The sequence below is a fragment of the Carcharodon carcharias genome, chromosome 1, assembly GCF_017639515.1.
Source record: "Carcharodon carcharias isolate sCarCar2 chromosome 1, sCarCar2.pri, whole genome shotgun sequence".
Lineage (NCBI taxonomy): Eukaryota > Metazoa > Chordata > Chondrichthyes > Lamniformes > Lamnidae > Carcharodon > Carcharodon carcharias.
This window is the reverse complement of record NC_054467.1, coordinates 22763862-22785100: the sequence shown is the minus strand read 5'-3', so window position 1 is coordinate 22785100 and position 21239 is coordinate 22763862. Positions and strand designations below refer to the sequence as shown.

Sequence of the window (21239 nt, the reverse complement as noted above, 5' to 3'; positions counted from 1 at the left end):
AAATCATGGAAAGATTAATGACTTTTGGCCTGGACTTTACCAATGGTATAATAACAGTGAGGCAGTGAGCACTCACTGTCAATACGGTATAAAGCTGGCAGCAAATTATGCAGCAACACATTAACTGGTGCCTTTTCCATGGCAACATCTCAACGATTCAGAGTTCACTTGCCAACCAATCAGCACTCTCTTCTCATATAAAGTTGTTGCTTCCCCTGACATTGGTATTCTTCTGATTGTGGGTGCAAAACGAAAAGCTTCAATAAAATGTCTTTCTTCAGCAGTACTCAAGTTCTGTACCACCAAACGACTATTAAAAGCTATATTTGCTTGTCCAGCCATATTGCCCTCTGTCATGTCCAATTCTCCAGGTGTGGTAACAAGCCTGGGCCTGCTCCTGGACAACGCCACTCTTACAGTTAAAAATTACAGCTGATTGTAAAAAAAAAAAGTATGCAAGAGTGATGCAAAGTACTCCGTCTGATTTTCCCTTCCTTTCCTAGGGGATGGACATTCCTGGTATGTTTTAGTTTAGGAACTCACATTGTAGTAGCTAGTAGAGGGATACTTTATCCTACCATCCGAGGACAGAGCGTTTATATGCATTATGCCAATTGCCCATCTAACATGAAATAATTTTATTGCAAGTTTAGCATATGTGGCAGCCCTGACTCAGAGCAGGTCAGAGGTTGGGAAATCTGCTGTGAGTAACTCACCTCCTGACTTCCCAAAGCCTGTCCATCATCTACAAAGCACAAGTCAGGAGTGCAATGGAATACTCTCCACTTGCTTGGAACACTGCATCTCCAACAGCACTCAAGTAGCTTGCCACCATCCAGAACAAAACAGCCCACTTGATTGGCACCTCAACCACCACCACAGAGATTTACTCCCTCCACCATTGCTGCACAATAGCAGCAGTGTGTATCATCTACAAGATGCACTGCAACAGCTCACCAAGGTCCCTTCAACAGCACCTTCCAACCCAGTGACTTCTAAGGACAGGGCAGCAGATACATAGGAATACCCCTGTAAGCTCTCCTCCAAGCCATATACCATCCTGACTTGGAACTATATCACCGTTCCCTCACTATCACTAGGTCAAAAACCTGGAATTCCGTCCCTAACAGCACTGTGGATGTACTGACACCACATAAACTGAAGGCTGGTTCAAGAAGACTGTTCACCACCACCTTCTCAAGGGCAGTTAGGGATGGGCAATAAATGCTGGCCTTGCCAGCAATGCCCACATCCATGAACAAATAAATTTTTTAAAAGTTGAAGCACCTTCACCTTGGAATCCGAATATTGAGAGATCAAGCCCTACTCCAGGACTGGAATACAGAATTCAAGCCAACACTTCAGTGGAATACTGAGAGAACACTATTATTGGGAATGTTCTCATTCAGATGAGGCATTAAACCAAGACCAGTCTAGCTTCTCAGGTAAGTGTAAAAAAAAACACAAGATACTGTATTTGAAGAAGAGCACAAGAGTTCTCTTGTTGCCCTGACGAACAATAACTCCTCCAGCAAGCAACATTAAAAAAAGATTATTTATATGTAATTGTAAGTTTGTTCTTTCTTTTTTGCTTTCTCGTACAGTAATCCCAACCTTAATGAGAAATCAGTACATAAAGGTCCTAACATGTTACATTTGATGTACATTACCTGTAGAAGTACTGTCTGATTTCAGTTACTAGTTTTCCTGTAACTACCTCCATACCAATAGACTTCGACACCAACATCGCTGAGCCATTTGGTGTGAATATATAATTATCGGAGATTGGGCCCTGTTCAACGTCTCCATTAGCGTGATACTCCAAAAATTCCTGCTTTATCTTGACAGTCTTCTGGGAGGATCTGCCATTTACAATAGAAAGCAACTATTATAATGGCAACTGGGTGATTGAATACAACTAAGATTTCCCAATTGCTCATGGTTCCTTCCTTAAGGCTTCCAAATCAATCATCTGCTTCACAAGAGCGAGGCGCAAAGTGATAAGATCGACATTGAGAATCAATGTTCACTGTGAATTAAGGACATATTTGAATATGTTCACATGGGTTTCTCCATGAAAATCAAACTACACACTAAGTAGTTTCAGAATTGTCAGAGGAGGTCATAGTGGCAGGTTCAGTGTTAATTTCTCCCAAGTAACTCACTTTCCACAAAATGCTATTTGTTTTTCTGGAGAATTCACATTAAATTAGTAAAGGAAAAGCTTGCATGTATATATTACTGTGACTTAGGCCTTCTGTGCATTCTTAGATGGGCTGGTTAAGGTAAGGGGAGTAGCTGAACCATATAGGCCAGAAAGATACTTGCTTGGTATTTGATCTGTGCTGAGTTAGCTGGTCTCAGCCAGCAAGCAGTAAAAGGCACTGAAAATGTGCAGAGTAGTCACCCGAGTAAGATTCTTGAGGATTGCCATATTAAGGAGTCCACACCTCCTCAAAAAGGAGGACACGGAGAAAGCTGACATTAAAAAAAAAATCATAACTCGATAATGAGTCATCGTCATAGAGTTTTACAGCACATAAACAGGCCCTTCGGCCCATCATGTCCATGCCGACTATCAAGCACCTGTCTATTCTAATCCCATTTCCCGGCACTTGTCCCGTAGCCCTGTATGCTACGGTGTTTCAAGTGCTCATCCAAATACTTCTTAAATGTTGTGAGGGTTCCTACCTCTACCACCCCCTCAGGCAGTTTGCTCCAGATTCCGACCACCCTCTGGGTGAACAACACATTTCCTCAAATCCCCTCTAAACCTCCTGCCTCTTACCTTAAATCCACGCCCTCTGGTTATTGACACCTCCACTAAGGAGAAAGGTTTCTTCCTATCTACCCTATCTATGCCTCTCATAATTATGTATATCTCTATCAGGTCCTCCCCTCAGCCTTCTCTGCTTTAGGAAAAACAACCCAAGCCTCTCCAGTTTCTTTTCATAGCTAAAACGCTCCAGCCCAGACAATATCCTGGTGAATCTCCTCTGCACCTTCTCCAGTGCAATCACATTCTTCCTATATTGTGGCAACCAGAACTGCACACAGTGCTCCAGCTGTGGCCTAACTAAAGTATTGCTTTCAAAAATGCATCACAGAAAGAGGTTTTTCCATAGTGTAGGTGCAATTGGTTTACAGAAATAGAATGCAAACCAGCAACTGTATAGCAGCTCTGCCTTAATCAACTACACAAGCCAGGTTTACATGTCTGAAAGAAACCCTTTTTAATCATCTTTAATATTGGCCTGTTCGAAAAGGATCTAGGAGTTCCCCTTTTAAAAAAAGGTTCCCTTACTAGATCAGATTCTGAATTATGTTGCTATTCTAAAGCTTACTGGAGTTCAAATGAAGTGAGCAGGAGCTTTTATTGTTAAGCTTGGTTTATATAGGAGCCATTTACCATGGTTCTCACCTGTCAGTGATGCTGTGCAGCAAGTTAGTGTCCTTGTTCAGCATCAATAAATAGCAGTCATTCATCAATGGGAGTAGTCTGTGCCCCGGATTTTTCGACTTGCTCACTAGCTTTCTGTCAAATGTAATCACTCTCCCTCCAGACGAGGTTGGACTTTCTGAGCATCGGCCACCTGAGGCCTTGGTGCAAGTTGATTTTATGTTTTTTACAAGGTACCTACTGTAGCTGAGTGCATTTAGCCTTACAAGAACATATAGATCATACGTGCTGTTAGAAGCAGATTTCTGGATCTGCAACAGAAAATGAAAATTAACACTATTTCACCATGTGCACCGAACATCCAAATATTTAATTTAGTGAAGCTGAGCTAGAATATTGTTCACTGACCTACCATAAATACTTTTTTAAAACTAGAAGTTAAAAGTATATTTACCAAAAGGATTTAGTTTTTGTAATTTATCTCTCCTATTCAGGATGCTTGATTTTATCAACTCTGGTTCTGAGGGGCCAAATACACAGCATGTCCCTGAGGTAGCTCACTATTCCCCATACCCAGCTTCCAAGAAGCACCAAGGACCAACATGCATGACACATCCTTCTAATTTTTCCTCTCCACACATTCAGCTTGGCTCAAATTTGATTGGAGCAGAAACATAAAATGCCCTAGAGAAATTGGGTCATGATCATTTTGGGGCACGGGCCGAAGGGGTAAACATAACTTGTGCGGCTGAGGCTCTCTAGATATTGGGCTTCATTTCAATGGTGTCCACAAAGCATGAACGAGACCGCAGGCGAAGAGGATTAATCATGCGGCCCTCAAGTGAGTCCTCTTGGGGGTGGGCCAAGGATCAGGTTCTGGGTGGGGGATGGCAGGGCTTGGCATCAGGGATCATGGATGCTGATCAAGTCCATTAACGTGGAGCTGGGAGGAGAATTCCTTCTCCTCGTGGCACAGCATTCAGGTAAATCATTCTTTCGGTGTAGTCTTGGTTTCCTTGCATGCAGCCAGCTGCGTTAGGGCAAAATCAATTTTGCAGAAGTGGCCTTCAAACAAGCATTCAGCCCCTAATTTATTTATGCAGAGGGTTCAGTGCCTGCTTTAGGCATGGGTAAAGGACACCTCATTTGTCCTTACCCAATGTGGCAGAGATACACTCCCAGAGGGATATGTGCTCACGTGTCCTGTCCCCCCATTTTGGTGCCTTAATAGTCGAAGCAGCGCCCAAATATAGACCAACCAATTTCTAGGACACTAAGACTAAGTACAGAAAGTTATTGTTCAGAAGCTAGTATATTCTTGACCAGATCGCAATCTAGTTTCTGAATTAAACAAAGAGTTGGAAGAGTGTGGTTTAGTCAACGGTCGGCTTCCAACAACAGGCCTTAATAGGTCTTTAATTAGGGCAATTGGCTGCTTGCAGCAAGTAGCCCTGCTGTCTCCCTCATCCCACGTCTGGGAAAATGGTGGGATGGAGCAGGCACACCAACCGGCAGGGCCTAAAAATTCAGCCCATGGACTCTGCATAATTATTTCTCGAACTAAGTGCATTAATTTGTCAATATTTTCAACAAAAAAAAAACACGTCAGATACCTGTGACGGCACATCATTGCCTGCATCGTCATAAACACTGACTGCTGAATAAGCAACAGAGATGTTAATAACTGTTGTGATGTTCCATCCAAGAGGGTTGTACACAGTGATCTGTAAAGAGTCATCCTCTTTCAAAGAGAGAAAAAAAAGAAACAATCTGACATTCGTATTTACACAAGTCCAGTGCAGATTTACAAAATGATTAAAAGAAACGCAAGAAAAGTATAAAGTTATCATGTTCACAATAGGCCCAGTCCCCTCTGAAAAGCATGGAATCAGTCAGCCTAAATTAGGACAAGGAAGGGATAGCACACTCAAAGTGTTACTGTAAACCTATTTGGTTAAAAATTGACAAAAGTGTTTTTGCTAAACTTTCAGATGTGTCCTTCTAAAGTAAAACTTTGCTGCCATGAGGGATAAATAAACAATGGCTTAACACTTCAGGTTTGTATTAAACCATTGACTCATGTTAAATGGTAGGAAGTTCAATGAAAGATTTCCATAGGCTAGTTCAAGCAAAAACAGGAAATTCTTCTAAACAACCAATAAGCCTGTCAACATTGTTGGAGAGAGAAGACAGGTTAACATTTCGGGCCCATCTCCTGCACCCCCACTCCACCCCCTTCAGAGCATTTTTTTAAAAAAGAACCCTGCTCAAAACATCAACCTATCATTCCTCTTCAAAAAAGCTGCTGATTGACTTGCCGTATGCTTTCAAACTTTGTTTTGTTTCAAGCGTTTGTAGTTTTTTTTTGCTTTTATTTCTACGGCTTTATTACTCTCAGATAGCTGTAACTGATTGCAATGAGTCATTATAAAAGTTAAACTCCGTGCACTGAAGGCAACTATAATAGCTCCCTCTAAACAGGATTTCAAACTTCGGGAAATACTGTCCCATATCTTGCACGGATTAAAAACATAAGACATTAATTTTATTTTAATGGCTAGTACAATGCAATTAAAATACTTCCTTTCAGTTTAAGTTTATGTTTGCACATGCAACCACAAAAAATTCTTTTGCACTTAACTGAATTCAATTTTATTTTTGTTACACTTACTGTTTTTTGTTAGTAATTTGGCTTTTTTTTTTAAGTCCCTGATAAGTCCATTTTTAAATAAAAGTTCTGTCAACAAGGCTGCAAATTGCAGACTTTCCCACAGCCATTTTATTAATTAGAGTTGTGTTTAAGGATTGACTGATTTGACCAGGATTTACATTAATTTCGCAGCATTGCATCAAGATTCAGACACAAACATACATCTAATTGGAACTTCTGTGAATCTACCATGAGATCTTAAAATCTTGCCTACAATTCTTGTCAAGCAGTTTTTTTTTGAAAAAGTCAAAACCTACATTTAGATGCAGGTTTGCGAGTACATTGTCACTCATTTAAATTTTATTCACTAATCATTACCAGAGTCAGTGCAATATCACAGTTATGGTTTAAATACAGGGTATCATCATTATCCTCTCTCTTGGTTCACCTCTCACCACCACTCCTACCTATGTTGTTACCACTTCAAGGGATTAAACTGTGCTTCGTTTTATATCCTGGAACCTGTGTTTTAAGAGAAGTATGCCAGTGGGATAGGGGAGTATCAACGTGGGCAGTGCAAAAGGAAAGAGAGGTGCTGAAGAGACACTGAACTGGGAATAGAGGGAGGATACTGAAATAAATAACTTTAAAATGATTTAACAGACAATAAAACAAGGCTATAACCAGAATTAGCAAGAGAGAATGCCAACACATATTGGCTAAAGCTCAGAATCTCTCTACAAGCATAAACCAGGAAATCATTGCAATTTTTGTCACAACTTTTCACTATTTTTCAATACCCTAGCTGGCGACTAGATTTTTATACATTTAAAAATCTATTTTTGACTTATTGTGCTAATGAATTTGAATTGAAAATAACAACTGCTTTTAGTGTCAACTTACTTGGTCTACCTGTTTTGCCCAATCAACACTAAACACTGTATATAACATTCAAGAACGCTTTGCAACTTATTTAAGAAACTATCTGTACCTGTATTTCTGGTGTCTTGACCAAAGCGAAGAGGAAAATCCAATTTATCCTTTCGAGTGTCCAGGCTTTCTTGAAATATAGCAGCCATTACTGATTTCACAGCCCACATCCCTCGCAATAGGTGATCCATGTACATATCTCTCACTTTGGGAGATTCTGTCCCAGTTACGGCATCATGATGTTGTACCTAATAGACACATGTTCACACATCCATTAAGATAAAACAGAAGTATGCAATGTAAAGACTTGTATTGCTTTTCTAAAAATTTGAATTAAAACTATCAAAATTTTCTATTTAATGATGTTGGATCACTCATTAGAGTTAATGTTCAATATTCCCATTCAGCACACTCAGTGCAGGGCATTGCATGATCTCTATGATTCCCTGTCCATTGCATCTTTGTACTGCATCCTGGTATGAAACACAATTTACCTTAATCGTGAGCTCAAAGGTCAGGAACTTCACCTCCTGACAGACCTTGGACTCTCTGCACATGTGCTGTCCAGGAGCAGGCTGCACATGCGCAGTTCTGCATATTAACATTCTTCAGGCCCAGGATAGGCCTTGCAAGCCAGCGCATAATGAGAAAAGATGAAGGGCATGAAAATCAGGGTCAGGTGACCAGGTGCAGAGCGCCATAGCCGGCAAGTGTCCCAGACAGGGAACAAGGGGAGCAGACAGGGAGTGATCCCAAACAGGAGGAGAGGGAGAGGTCCCAAGTAAGGGACAAAGACAGGGGACAGAAGCAGGCCCCAGTTAAGTTCAATGAAAAAGACAGGAGCAGAGAGACAGTCTCCAAGTTAGACCGAGAGCTGCAGGGAGCAGACCCTCAGTGAAGAGGGCTCAAGAGGAGGCCTGGTATTTGAAGAGGGTTGCTATGGGAAAGGCGCCCCTCTGGAGCAGGAGCATTTTGCTCAGCATGGTCAAAGATATGAAGTTGTGCCTGCTATTTGATGTTTGGGTGTCTATTTGAGAATCCAAGGGAACGGAATCTGGGGAGCTAAGATTGAAACCCTGCAAGGGGGGCTTTTGTTGATGCCATCTTGAGTCTGGTAATTGAAGAGGGCTCAAGGGCTCAGGAGTGGTCCTGAAGATCCAAGAAGGCAGCTGAAAGTTGTTGGCTCCATGCTGTGGGCATTTGTGGCAAAAGTACCCCTTTGGGGCAGTAGTGTTCTGCTTGGCAAGGCTGAAGGTCTGAAATCGTGCTTGTGAGTTGGTGCTTGAGTGTACTCAGGAATACGGGGAAACAGGATCCCAGGAGATGAGATTGAAATGCTGCAAGGTGTTCCTCGTTGAAGCCGACAGTTGCAGTGACATTGAGAGAATTCCAAGGTGAGATCTTCAAAGGTGAAGATTGGAATCCCTTGTGAAAGAGAGAAAGAGGGATCCAGTGAGATTGGGTGAGTCAGCGTTACTGACTTCTGGGCGGGTTGTTGTGAAATCAATCCATGCAATCTGTTTTGGGTGCATTTGGCATTTATCGTGCTGCGTGATTTATTTGACCACAGTTGTCCTTGTTAATTCACATGTACCTCACGCTAGCGCAGAAAGAGTAAAGGTGTGAAAACGCGGGTCACATTACCAGGTGCAGAGTGCCGTAGCTAGGAAGTGTTCCAGACAGGGGACAAGGGAAGGGGGCAGGGAGCGGTCCCAAAAAAAGGGGAGAGGGAGCGGTCCCAAGTAAAAAACAAAGACAGGGAACAGAAAGAGGTCCCAGTTAATTTCAGTTGAAAGATGTTGTAATATGTTTCATCTTTTCTTTGTGTAGTAAAGTTTATTTTTGTTTGTTCAAAATCCGTGGAATCTTGTGGATTTATTCATTGGGCAAGTGTCTTGAATCTCAAACTTTGTCTACTTTACACAAAACGTTACTGGTCCCAAACCAGATCTCACCAACAACTTGGGGGTCTAGCCAAGCATCATAACAACATTGGCACCATGACCCTTCATACCTAAATTTCAGCCATGCAAAGCTTTCACTGGGGGTGCCAACTTTTAAAATTCCCTCAATGTTTCTCAGTTACTGAGTATATATTTTTGTAAATGCTCCAATATGAAATTAGTCTGTTTCCTTAACTTGCCATGCTCAATAAACACATATGACTTCCGCGCAGTTAGGACAACAAATCCAGTGATTAGATTTTGGGTCACCCTTGCAAGTCAAATCATGAAAATCTTAAATTTACTGTTGTTCAAAGTTAACATATTTTCTTGAAATGCATTATTAGAATGGATAGTAACATTATACTATTAAATAGACACATAACACAAGTGATTTGCATCTCAATTCAATTAGTACCTAGCAATTATGCATTAGGAAAATACAAAGTCAGAGCAAGAGTAGGTCATTTGGCTCCTTGAGCCTAACTGCATTTACACTGCATAACAAGAGCAGTTCTGTGAGAACAGGATACTATATCAGCTACATGGCATCAAAGTCACGTTTTGTATGGTATTATTCCATCGAGCTACTTCTTGCAAGTACAGACAAATTTCAAAGCGTGTTCTGCATTTCTTATGTTAATTTAACAGTACTCCTTCCCCCAAAACTATTTGCAGGATTACATTTGTTCCATTTTCCACTTTTTTTTAAAAACAAAACATGCCACATATTTTGGTCATGTTTGATATTGCTCCTTTTAGATAGCAACTGAAAAAAGCCAGAATTTTGAATAGCATTTGAAAAGAGTTCATGAACAGAATTTGGAATATTTCTTTGCTTTATGCCCCACAAGAAATGTAGTTGACCAGCAATGCCTGAAAGTCCTCACCTCCGACACAGCCCATCTCAGCTGCTGAATTTGTCGTAGAGCCCAAAGTTTGTCTACAGATCCTAACGGGTATCTCAAGAGGTACAACGTGAAAAGGGATTCACAGGCATAGAGGAATGAATTTGCTCTCCGGGCCATTCCTTTGAGTATATTCCGAGAGGCATAAAATCCAGTCCAGGCTTGAAACGGTTCTGGAATTAGACAGGTAAAATGCAATTCAACAGTACTGGGTGCCAGAAAAGAATTTAAATTTCTTTTCCATACAATTGTAATTTAAAACATGAAAACGGAGTTCAGCTGCAAAGATAATGGTTCATCCATTTACAATTTTTAAAAAACCTACAGTTAGAAATGATGAAATGAATGTGAATGGTTCAGTGTTTGTGCTCCAACACATTACATTAGGGAAAAAGGTCTTGGCACCAGCTATACAATGTGGCATCAGTGAGTGCAAACCACATAGTTACTCACAGTAACAGAGAATGCCAGAAAATAATATGCACCATGACTAATTCAAAACAAAATTCATGTGTTTAACAAACTGCAGCATTGTAGTCAATCAGATTACGATTCTCTTGTGGCCTAGTTAGTGACGGTGGTTTGATTCAAGCCAAATTTGTTGGTCTTTTTCATTCCATAATTATATCCAACTGGAAATCGAGGTGACAACTCCAGACTGGCTGCAGCTTTGCTCAGTTGGTTTTCCTGGTCACAGGATTAGGCAGTAGCTCTTTTTAACCAGGTCAATGCCTTCCCAAAACAATAGGAAATCATTGGCCAGCATCGCAAAGGTTTCATCCACCTGCTATTCTTCCCCTCTCCTCCAGCTTGCATATTAGTTAGATTGAGCCATATTTTAAAAAAAAAATGATGCACCATATGCGAGTGACTGTGCTCATAATGATCCTCGCTCCCTCCTTAGGAGCAAGCACCTGGCTTCCATTCTGCGCTGCCCGAGAAACACAAAAGGACAACAGGAACTCAAATCAGTGGAGAGCAAAAACATGACCATTTCAAAAAGGGGAATTATCACATCGTTAAAAGGAACCGGTAACTGATTCGGTCGCACAATCTGACTTGGCCTTGGTAAAATGGAGCAGCTAAAAATCAGACCTCAGATTTGGACCTTTCTGGCTTTAGAACATTACATACCCAGATTTTTAAATAGCCCAAGAATCCACCAGCAGCCAGAATATTTTTAAAACTGTGAGTATGACAATACTTTTTTTTTCGCAATTCATTAAATGTTTGAATAAGTTCCATTGACCTCATTGAAGAAGAGCTGAATCAGTGTGATGAATCAGAAGTTACCAGTTGTCATGAACCCAAATGGGGAAACAATGCAAGTCAATTGGGTCCCTTCACAGTTGTGCACCCCCACGCACTTACCAGTGTTTCTGCTTACCCGGCACTGAAACAAATTGCAAAATAATCCAAAACAAAAACAGAATTACCTGGAAAAACTCAGCAGGTCTGGCAGCATCGGCGGAGAATAAAAGAGTTGACGTTTCGAGTCCTCATGACCCTTCGACAGAACCGCCGATGCTGCCAGACCTGCTGAGTTTTTCCAGGTAATTCTGTTTTTGTTTTGGATTTCCAGCATCCGCAGTTTTTTGTTTTTATCTCTTTGCAAAATAATCAGTTCTTTGCATTGAGTACAACAGCACTCCATCTCGTTTCAGCAGTGACTTTGCTGAGCAAAGCATTTTCAGCTCCCGGTTCAGATACCTATCACAGCTCTCTTCAAATTACAAAACAAAGCTCTTCTGAATTTTGTAAGGTTAGAGCTTACTTCTGTTAGGAGTAACAAATAAAAATGAAATACTACACGTTAGTTTTGCAATACGTTTGAAGAATCTACCCATGTCCAAGTATCTCAACTCTACCTATTATGGAGCAGTCATCAGGACAAGTTTTAAAATCCTGAACAAAAACAGAATTACCTGGAAAAACTTATTATAAATAGCTGATGCGTAAAGCACACAACAGCTCCCTCTGCAGGAAGTGGCAAGATACAGCACAGGCATCACACTTAACAGGAGGAGATGTGGGATCTTTCCAGGGCTCCTTGCAAGTGTTTACAACCACATATTTGTACAGTTTCTCTACTTGCAAAAGCTACTGGATTGATCCATGGACACATGTCCCTGAATAACAAATGACCCATGTCGCTGTCATGGGTAATCTTCCAACATACTGCCATTTAGGGCAGCCATTTAGCCCAGTGCACAGAATATTTTCTAAATTCTCTCGAAGAGAGCATAAAGGATGGACTCAATAATAACTTTAAAAAGCCCTTTTACTTTTTAAATATTAAGATGGATTTAAAACCACTGATATAATCATACATAATTTTCTTCAGCATTTTAGAACATTATACTAGTTAAAAAAAAGATTATTTTTTAAATCAAAGTGCCAGTTTCAACTTTTGAAATGTGTTGTTATACACAATTGCAAACGCACTGTCAGATCATTGCAAATGAATTGTGCCACGTGTAAACATAGGTCCGTAAACTGGCTAATTGTTAAATGATCGCCATTGGGAAGTGTGAATGTTCAGAGCCCAGTGTCCACTCACACAAAGGAACATCACATTAGTTAATATATCCTCCCATTTAAATCAACCGCCAACAACTCTCCATTAGGTCATTAACAATACTTTTGAACCCTCTAAAATTAAAACAGTGTGTGCTCCCACAGAGACGATATTTTTTGTTTGCCTATCATTACCTGAGGAGTAAGGGAGAAAGTCCTGGTTCTTTTGGATATCCCAAGTCAGGTTTGCATTGTGAACAGCCCGAATATATTCACTTAATGTAGCATACTGCACTGTAACTCCAAATTCATCACTATTTCGGTTGATATAATCCATCAATGGGTCCATGTTCTTAAACTGGACGGAGGCATTGAAGAACTGCTTGTCACAGCCCTGCCATCAGAAAAATAAAGAAGCATAAAATATAAAGAGAAAAGTAGGTTACAGAAAAACTAACAATACCATATTATGAAGTCATGACTAGTATATCTCTGATATTCCTCATATACGGAGAGGCATCTGAGAATGCTTCACGGATGAAATGAATGATTAGAGTAGACATTCCGTATGAGGAAGAAAGGGGAGAGAGAGGTTAGTGGGGCACGAGGAGCTAAAATACAGGAAGAGTGAAGGTCTATAGATAGCTTTTGCAAGTTAGAAAGGGAGGGAGGGGCAAGACAAAGATGGTAGGGGGAGGGACAGTTTAAGTGTGAGGCCCGTAATGGTTGAAGGAACATCTGCTGCTGGTGGTGAAACAGAAAAGAATTAAGCCAGTGAGAGAGGTTTTGAAGCACATGTGAGGACATATATCCGCAGGAGATTATTCAATTAGGGCCATGGAAGGATTTGAAGGTGAGCGTAACAATCTTAGTGTCAATTTACTAGGGCATGGGGAGCCAATGGAACTTGCCAATAGTAGGTAATAAAGGTACAGTCCTCTGTGTGGGTGTGGATACAGCTCAGGATATTATAGCTGAATTGTAGCTTGTACTGAATATATTTAAGAAGGAAATAGATAGGTGTCCAGGGGTGTGGGGAGAGAAAGGGACTATGGCATTGAGATAGAGGATCAGCCGTGATCATATTGAATGGCAGAGCAGGCTCGAAGGGGCAAATGACCTACTCCTGCTCCTTTTTGCTACGTTTCTATGTTTGTAATTGGTGAAACCAGCTAAGACAGGAAAGTATGTAGAAATTGAACTTGAATCAATTTATTTTTTCTTCTTTCTTGGGGCGTGGGTGTTGCTAGCCAGGCCAACACTTGCTGCCCATCCCCAATTGCCCTTGAGAAGATGGTGGTGAGCTATTGTCTTGAACCGCTACAGTGGCGGAGGCAAACTCAGCTCTGTTAGGAAGGGTGTTCAGGATTTTGACTCAGCAACAGCGAAGGGGCAGCGATATATTTCAAGTCAGGATGGTGTGCGACTTGGAGAGAACTTGCAGGTGGTGGTGTTCCCATGCTTCTGCTGCTCTGTCCTTCTAGGTGGTAGAGGTTGCTGGTTTGGAAGGTGCAGTCAAAAGAACCTTGGCAAATTGCTGCAGGGTATCTTGTAGATGGTATTCAGTGCTGTCACTGTGCATTGGAAGTAGGGAAGTGAACATTTAAGGTGGTGGATGGGGAGCCAAACAAGCAAGCTCCTTTGTTCTGGATATTGTCAAGATTTATGAGTGTTGTTTGGAGCTGCACTCATCCAGACTAGTGGGGAGTATTCCATTACACTCCTGAATTGTGCCTTGTAGATGGTGGACAGGCTTTGGGAAGTCAGGAGATGAGTTACTCATTATTTACTAGTCATAGGGCAGGATTTTCCCCCGTCAGGGGGGAAGTCGAAGTGTAGGCGTGAAAAAGGCGCGCTTCTGATCGGCGCCCCCCATTGGGGGCGCACCACCATTTTATGTGGGCAGGCCGTAGTGTGACGTCCGCACAGAAACACTATGCGCTCCCTGTGCGGGTGGTGGGGGGGGGGGGGGGGGGTTTATCCCTAAACCTGGGAGTGCGTTCTTTCACGCATGCAAGCGAAAGAGTGCACTCATCTCCCTGAGGCTAAGTGCTGCCTCAGGGAGATCGTCTCTACTATACAAATTATTAAAAATAGAAAAAAAAACCCCTGACATGTCCCCTAATGTGACACTGTCACATGAGTTGGGTCATGTCCATAACTTTTACATACACTTTAATGACATTTTTTAAAACCTATATGAAACCTCATCCCGCCCATGGATGAGGTTTCACGCTTTTTCTAATGCCCGCCAGGGCTCCCGGCCTGCCCAGCAACCTTAAGGTTGGACAGGCAGGTCCATTAATTACTTAAGTGACTGTCAATGGCCTCAATTGGCCATTGACAGGTCAGTGGGCGCACAACTGATTTTGCTGAGCCCCCGCCTACCTGAAAATTTAAATGGGGCGCGATGACGTCGGGAGTTCTGCCTGACGTCACCATGTGTCATTTTACACGTCAGCGAGCGGGCCCCACTCCCCACTCGCCAACGGGAAAATCCTGCCCATAAATATTTTGGTGCTGAAGCAAGAGAGGTAGAGGCAGAGATGGGAAATATTTTGGTCATAGAACTGGCCTTTGTAAAAGATGCAATGTGGTGAAGGAACTGAGCTTTTCCCAAGTAGTACATGAAGATTCCATGTCAAGGGTGACAGCCAGGCTAATCGAAGGGAGTTGATGTACAAATGAGATTATAGGAATCACAGTAGATTACTTCAGTCTTTCTGACATTTAGCGCGAGAAAGTTAAGACTCATCAGGTCTTAATGTCATACATTGATTTAACTCAGTGATTCAAAGTTGATGTCAACATAACCTTTACACAAGAATGAGTATCAGATGCTAAAATCAAGAAGTAAAAAGGGGAAGATTAACTTGGGCGAGACAGAACCTAGAAGAACTAAACTTGCAACAAAGGACGTGAACGTTCATATGTGAATTATAGATAAAATTAAGATAGATTTTTCTTTGTTACAACGTGTTTATTTATATTTTAAACATTCCAATCCAAATTTAGAGACAAAGTGTCACAGTGGTTATGCTACAGGACTAGTAGTGCACTGGCCGGAGACATAGCACCATTGCAGATGAGGAATTTCAGTTCAACTAATTAAGTAATTCTGGATTAGAATGCTAGTTTCAGCAATGGCGAACCTATAGCTTCCAGATTGTTGCAAAATGCCACCTGTTGTAAAAAGCACTAATGCGCTTTAGGGAAGGAAATCTGTTGCTCTAACCTGATCTGACCTATATGTGACAGCAAAGTAGTTAACTGTCCTTTGAAATGTTCCAGCAAGTAGTATTCAAGAAGATGGCTCACCACCACTTCTCCGAAAGGCAGTCAGGGATGGGCATTAAATGCTGGCCTTGACGCCATGAATGAAGAAAAAAAACTCCAAGAATGAGTCAGAAAATACATTACCCCATACCAAATACCAACACTTTGAAACAAGGATCAGTTTTATATGTTGCACCTCTTACCCATGGCCACAGAACATGACTAGATCGGAACCAGGATGCTCTCTTTTTTATGTTTGCTACCATAGTCTTTGCATAGGCATGAACTGTTTCATTGGTCACTGGGAGACTCATGTTCGGGTAAATTCCATCTTTTGGTGGGTCAGGAAAAACAGCAACTCCATTCCAATAAAAGCCAGATCTAGATAACATTTAAAAAGATGACTTTATATCCTTGCATCGGATTTGATCAACTGTAAACTTTTTTTTCTTCTCCCTCACAAATAAATGTTCACTGCTCATAAACCATTTCTCCTTAAGATATTAACACGGCCACTGAATATTTGACCCAGTTATATTGCAGAACCAATGAATATTACAGCTTAGTTACGTTGAGCAAATTATGCTGGTGGAATCTTTTTTTTTTTTGCTTTGTGTGAAAGTCAAAAAGGCTCCTAAATTTGCAGAAACTAATACTTTGATACCAGTACCAAGTTCAGCCTAGGAGGAATGCTCTTGCTAGTGCAGCCAAGGTGCACTAGCAGAGGACACAGCAGTAGATTGGAACCAGGTCAACATGCTGCCCATTACATTGAAACAGTCGAATGTCAAGTTAGTGGAAGCCATGACCAAACTGTATACTGCTCTGAGTACTACATATTGTTCTGGTTACCAAGACACTAGGGAGACATTCAATCATTGGAAGCAGTTGAAAGAGCCATAAAACAGCTTTATTATTAATAATAATAGAATGCTGCGTAAAGACCAGAGGAAAGTGGACTTTTCAACCTTGAATGGATGTATCTGAGCGGTAATTGGTTGGGATGTATGATTGTAAATGATATGGAAAAGGTAAATCTGGAACCTTATTTTAAACTACATTGCAAGAACAGAACCAGAGGAGACATTCTCAAAATAGTAGAAGGCAAATTACAAAGTTACTTTGGGATATTCTTCTTCACTAAAAGCAAATCAAAACTTTGAATGGATGTGTGGGTAGAAAAGTGCAGGAAATTAACATCAAGTTGTTAAAAACCAATTAGATGCTCTATTGGGGAACTTCAGGATGGTTCTGGATTGGTGACCAAATATGGGCTGAATGTTCTTCCTTATCTGTAATTGACTTGTGAGCTGACAGGTTTTCCTTAAACTACCTACTCAGGTGTGACAAGGTTGAAATGTAGGAAAAGGTTCCCTCGATACTGTTTCTACTTCAAGGTGTGCTGTTACTTTGACCTACCAGTGTGTTTTAATATTTCACCTATTAGTGCTGATAAGTTGTCAAGTTTCTGATTCTTTTCTCCCCTTTTCTACAATCCCAGCCACAGTGCCCCAGTCTTTATAAGAATTTAACCATGCAAGGTCCATCTTTGCTTAATCTTCCTGATAAAACCAGCTGACTATTGATTTTATTCTTCCTACAGTACACTATTTGTATTGTCTATAGAGTCTTATCATCTGAATGGAATAAATAAAGTGATAACAACATTTTGAAATGTATTATTTGGACTGACAGCGTTGTGACAAACAGGTCAAAGAACTCGGGCCATTGTACTCTCTCATTAGCTGTGATGGTAGCTATGTATTCTGTTTTTTCAGGGACTTGCATAGACATGACACAGCTTTGTACTAATTTACTACAGTTCTGTGGATATGTGGCATCTGCCCACTGCCTCCTCTTTAAGCACTGTGAAGAAAAACCAAAGTCAAACCTATGTCGCACCGTTCTGACTTGTATATCACTGCTCCAACACATAGCAACCCACCATCACACAAACGAGCTGATCGCATAACAGTCCTGAATTAAATGCTGCATTCTAAGTATTGAGCACCCACCCAATGCTGCCTTATTTGGGTCTTGAAAGTGAACCTACGCTTATTACCTGGAAAAACTCAGCAGGTCTAACAGCATCTGCGGAGAGGAATACAGTTAACGTTTCGAGTCCGTATGACTCGATGAAGAGTCATACGGACTCGAAACGTTAACTGTATTCCTCTCCGCAGGCGTTGTCAGGCCTGCTGAGTTTTTCCAGCTATTTTTGGTTTTGTTTCAGATTTCCAGCATCCGCAGTATTTTGCTTTTACACTTATTACCTGTTGGAGAAAGGCAGAAAAGATGGGACGCAGTAACTGTATTGGTCCATGGTATGAGTGAAGATCTCCTGCTGCTGTGCCAATGAAGGAGATCCTTGCCACACAAACTGGAGCTTCTGTATGAGGCAAGAGAGCAGGATTGGAGAGAAAATTAAAGCAGAGGAAAACCATGGTTTATATGAACATCTTCAGAAAATGGAACATTACATTTTCCTTAAGACTGTGTGCATTCTACTGAATCGCCTTATGATCCCAAACATTAGAGACAAAAAAGAGAGAGAGAGATATGTGTTATTTATTCAGTCTCAGTCTCTCACCATTATACTTCTTTTTGCTCTTCTTTCAGTTTCAGAACTGGTCAGAGATAACCTAGGAGCAGGTATTTGTCTCTAAAGTGTCTCCACCCCCACCCTCTCAAGAAGCATCAAGAGGTTCCTGCCCAGTAACAGAATCAACAAGGACAATGGATTGTGGGCACTAATCTACATGGGTGAAGTTGCTGCCAGTTAATATCCTGGAATGACCTGCTCCCAAGCCTATCTCATAGCCATTCTTGAGCAGGGAGTAAGAGGTACACAACACTGGCCCAAGACAACGCTTCCTTTGATTTCCCTTTCCCATTTTGAAGTGCCACGTGCTCCACCCCTATCATGTTTCCCCACAATGCAATTTAGATCAGTAAATTAACAATGGGGGATGGGGGATGAAAGAAAAGAGAGATTAAACCCGTGTGCTACCATGGCTATTGCACCCAATTGCTGTATTTTTCAACACTTATTTTAATAAAATTGCTACTGTCTGCCAGCACAATAGTACAGATGGAGGTACCAGGACAAATAGCCATTAGTTTTCTGTTTTCACAAAGAAAAGGAACTGTGGAATGTTATTCGAAAGAGTCAATAAAAAATAATTTAGGTTATTCAGTCATGGCAAACAAATAAATAAAGGCTTGCAATTATATAGCACTTTAAATGGCCTCAGACCTCTCAAAGCCCTTTATATCTAACAAAGTACTTTGGAGTGGTAGTCACTGTTGCCATGTAAGAAGCCCAACAGCCAATTGCACACAGCAAGCTCCCACAAACAACAATGGAATGAGGGCGCCTGAGGTTAAAAATTGGTCAGGACACCTGAGAGAACCTCTTGTTCTTCTTCACAATAATGCTGTAAGATCTTTACCTCCACTTGAAAGGGGAGGAAGGGGTGGGGGCTCAATTTAATTTCTCACCCAAAAGGCAGCTCCTCCAATAGCACAGCACTCCCTCAGTAGCACACTGGAGCATCAGCTGAGAATTTGTCCTCAAATCCCTGGAGTGGGACCTGAACGTACAACCTCCTGACTCAGAGATAAGAGTGCGACCAACTGAGTCGAAGCTGAATGGGAGGGTAGCATTTTCTTTGTGTATTATTGGGAATCTCATTCTTTTTCTCCTCCCCACTTGGGAAAATGGGAAAAAAAAACTTGTGATCCTGGTTAAAAATATCCAGAGTCCCTTGTAACGAAACTGGAAATGTGTCTTGTAGAGCAACCGCTGAACCATTTAGTCTATGGCAACAATATTTATTATTTTATGTCAAATTTGCTGTGAGCTGCATGAAAATCAAATGCAAACAAAACCACGTTTGCCCTGGCATGTGAGGGTGAGCCTTGTGGTTGAGAACTTGGAAACAAAAAGGGGCTCCCAAATGAAACAGCAAATGCTGGAAATACTCAGCAGCTCAGGCAGCATCTGTGGAGAGAGAAGCAGAGCTAATATTTCATTCTGCACAGCTGCTGCCTGACCTGCTGCGTATTTAACAACATATTTTTTTAATTTCTGATTTCTGGCATCGGTAGTGTTTTGCTTTTGTATTAATAGCTTACACTGCAGATACTCAACAGTAAAAGAGACTCTCTACATTCAAATGATGGACAGAGTGTCACCTTAAAATTTTACTGGTGTCGCTACACAATGTGCACGTTGTTCTGCATGTGTCCTACTTGCTTAATTTATGTAAATAAATTCAGTTAATCAATTCTGAACCTGACTGCAGCTTCAGTGTGGTGTGTTGATTTTTCTGCCTTTATGAGTGACTTGGTAGAGTGGTAAAGTGCAGAGGGCTCCAGCAAGCTTGTGTGTGAATTGTAAAGAATTCAAGACGCCTGCAGGGACTGAGAGTCAAGGGGCTGCAACTTCTGGTATACAAGAAGGTCCGCTTACGTGAAGTACAGGAAGACCCCTGATAAGCAGGACAGTACATTCATAAAAGAAATCTTTAACTTTCACCACTCATTAGACAAGCTACGTATTCTGTTGCAGGAGATGCTGTGTGGGTTCCACAGGATTGAGAGGAAAAATCTCAGGGGACCATGTTTAATTGTTCTTGTGCATCTTTGTGACACAAGCCTACAATTTAGCAATCCTCTTCAGATATCAAGGGCGTTGTGATACAGGGATAAAAATGAGGGGGCAACTTCTGACAGTTCAATATCGAATGCCAACAATTCTTGGTGCAATTGTTTGAAGATGAGTTCCAAGCCCATTCTAACATTATGTGGTTAAATATTGAACGCCAGATTGAACAACTTCACACTATAAGGGTGAAATTGGTCACAGGCAGTAGCACAAATGGCAGCAATGAATCAGCACCCAGTTTGACATTTCCACGATAGAGCAGATGATTCGCTATCAACCATTTTGTGTTACCACCTAAACTAAATTTCATCCCATGTAACTGTGATTAGTGACTCATTAGAACGCAGATTGACACATCAGTCCTTCCAAACATATTTGCGAGAGTTTAGAAATTCTGAACTGTATTACTAGATTGGATACAGCCTTCTGTCTCAATTGAGAGTAACCACTATGCAGGAGCGTGAACATGCACCAGACCAGACATATACAATAAGACAAATGGGAGTCTAGATTTAGGTGACATTAACAGTGAGACTGTTCGAAGGATTTCTCCCTTCTCCATTCACCTTATTTCTCTGCATCATTTCCTTTTCATCATAGTCAATACGGGAGATGAGATGAGCATTAAAACCGGCCAAAGCAAACACTGTGGGGCTGGTGGCTGATGCGCCAAAGGGATCCACGTGCCATGAAAACTGAGGTCTTGTTCCAAATGTTTCATACAGGAAACCGTGCCCTTCTGCAAAGACAGACCTGTCTTCATAAATGCCTTAAAATCAAGGTCAGGAAAATAGCTTTACGAAAATTAAAACCGCACATATATTAGGAAGAGACAAATATGACTGGAAACATTACTGACACAAGACAATCTAACATGGGTGTGGAATAATTTTGTTTTAAAGATTAAATTTAAATAAATTTAGTATGCCTGATAAATAAGACCAGA

General features: G+C 41.2%; 1 protein-coding gene across 5 annotated transcripts in view; it reads right to left on the bottom strand.

The window, feature by feature from the left end:
- Positions 1 to 21239, bottom strand: part of man2b2 (mannosidase, alpha, class 2B, member 2) — a 74677-nt gene that overhangs the window by 38421 nt on the left and 15017 nt on the right. For all 5 annotated transcript variants that reach the window (XR_005942664.1, XM_041184955.1, XM_041184948.1 and 2 more), the window contains exons 4-12: positions 20860 to 21032; positions 17898 to 18013; positions 15828 to 16005; positions 12544 to 12742; positions 9814 to 10004; positions 7042 to 7228; positions 5014 to 5141; positions 3422 to 3711; positions 1671 to 1862 (exon numbers count right to left, since the gene is read on the bottom strand). Coding sequence is in view for 4 of the 5 variants with exons in the window: in XM_041184955.1 (XP_041040889.1) it covers positions 1671 to 1862; positions 3422 to 3711; positions 5014 to 5141; positions 7042 to 7228; positions 9814 to 10004; positions 12544 to 12742; positions 15828 to 16005; positions 17898 to 18013; positions 20860 to 21032 (1654 nt within the window). In the remaining variant the exon portion in view is untranslated. The remainder of the gene's footprint in view (positions 1 to 1670; positions 1863 to 3421; positions 3712 to 5013; positions 5142 to 7041; positions 7229 to 9813; positions 10005 to 12543; positions 12743 to 15827; positions 16006 to 17897; positions 18014 to 20859; positions 21033 to 21239) is intronic.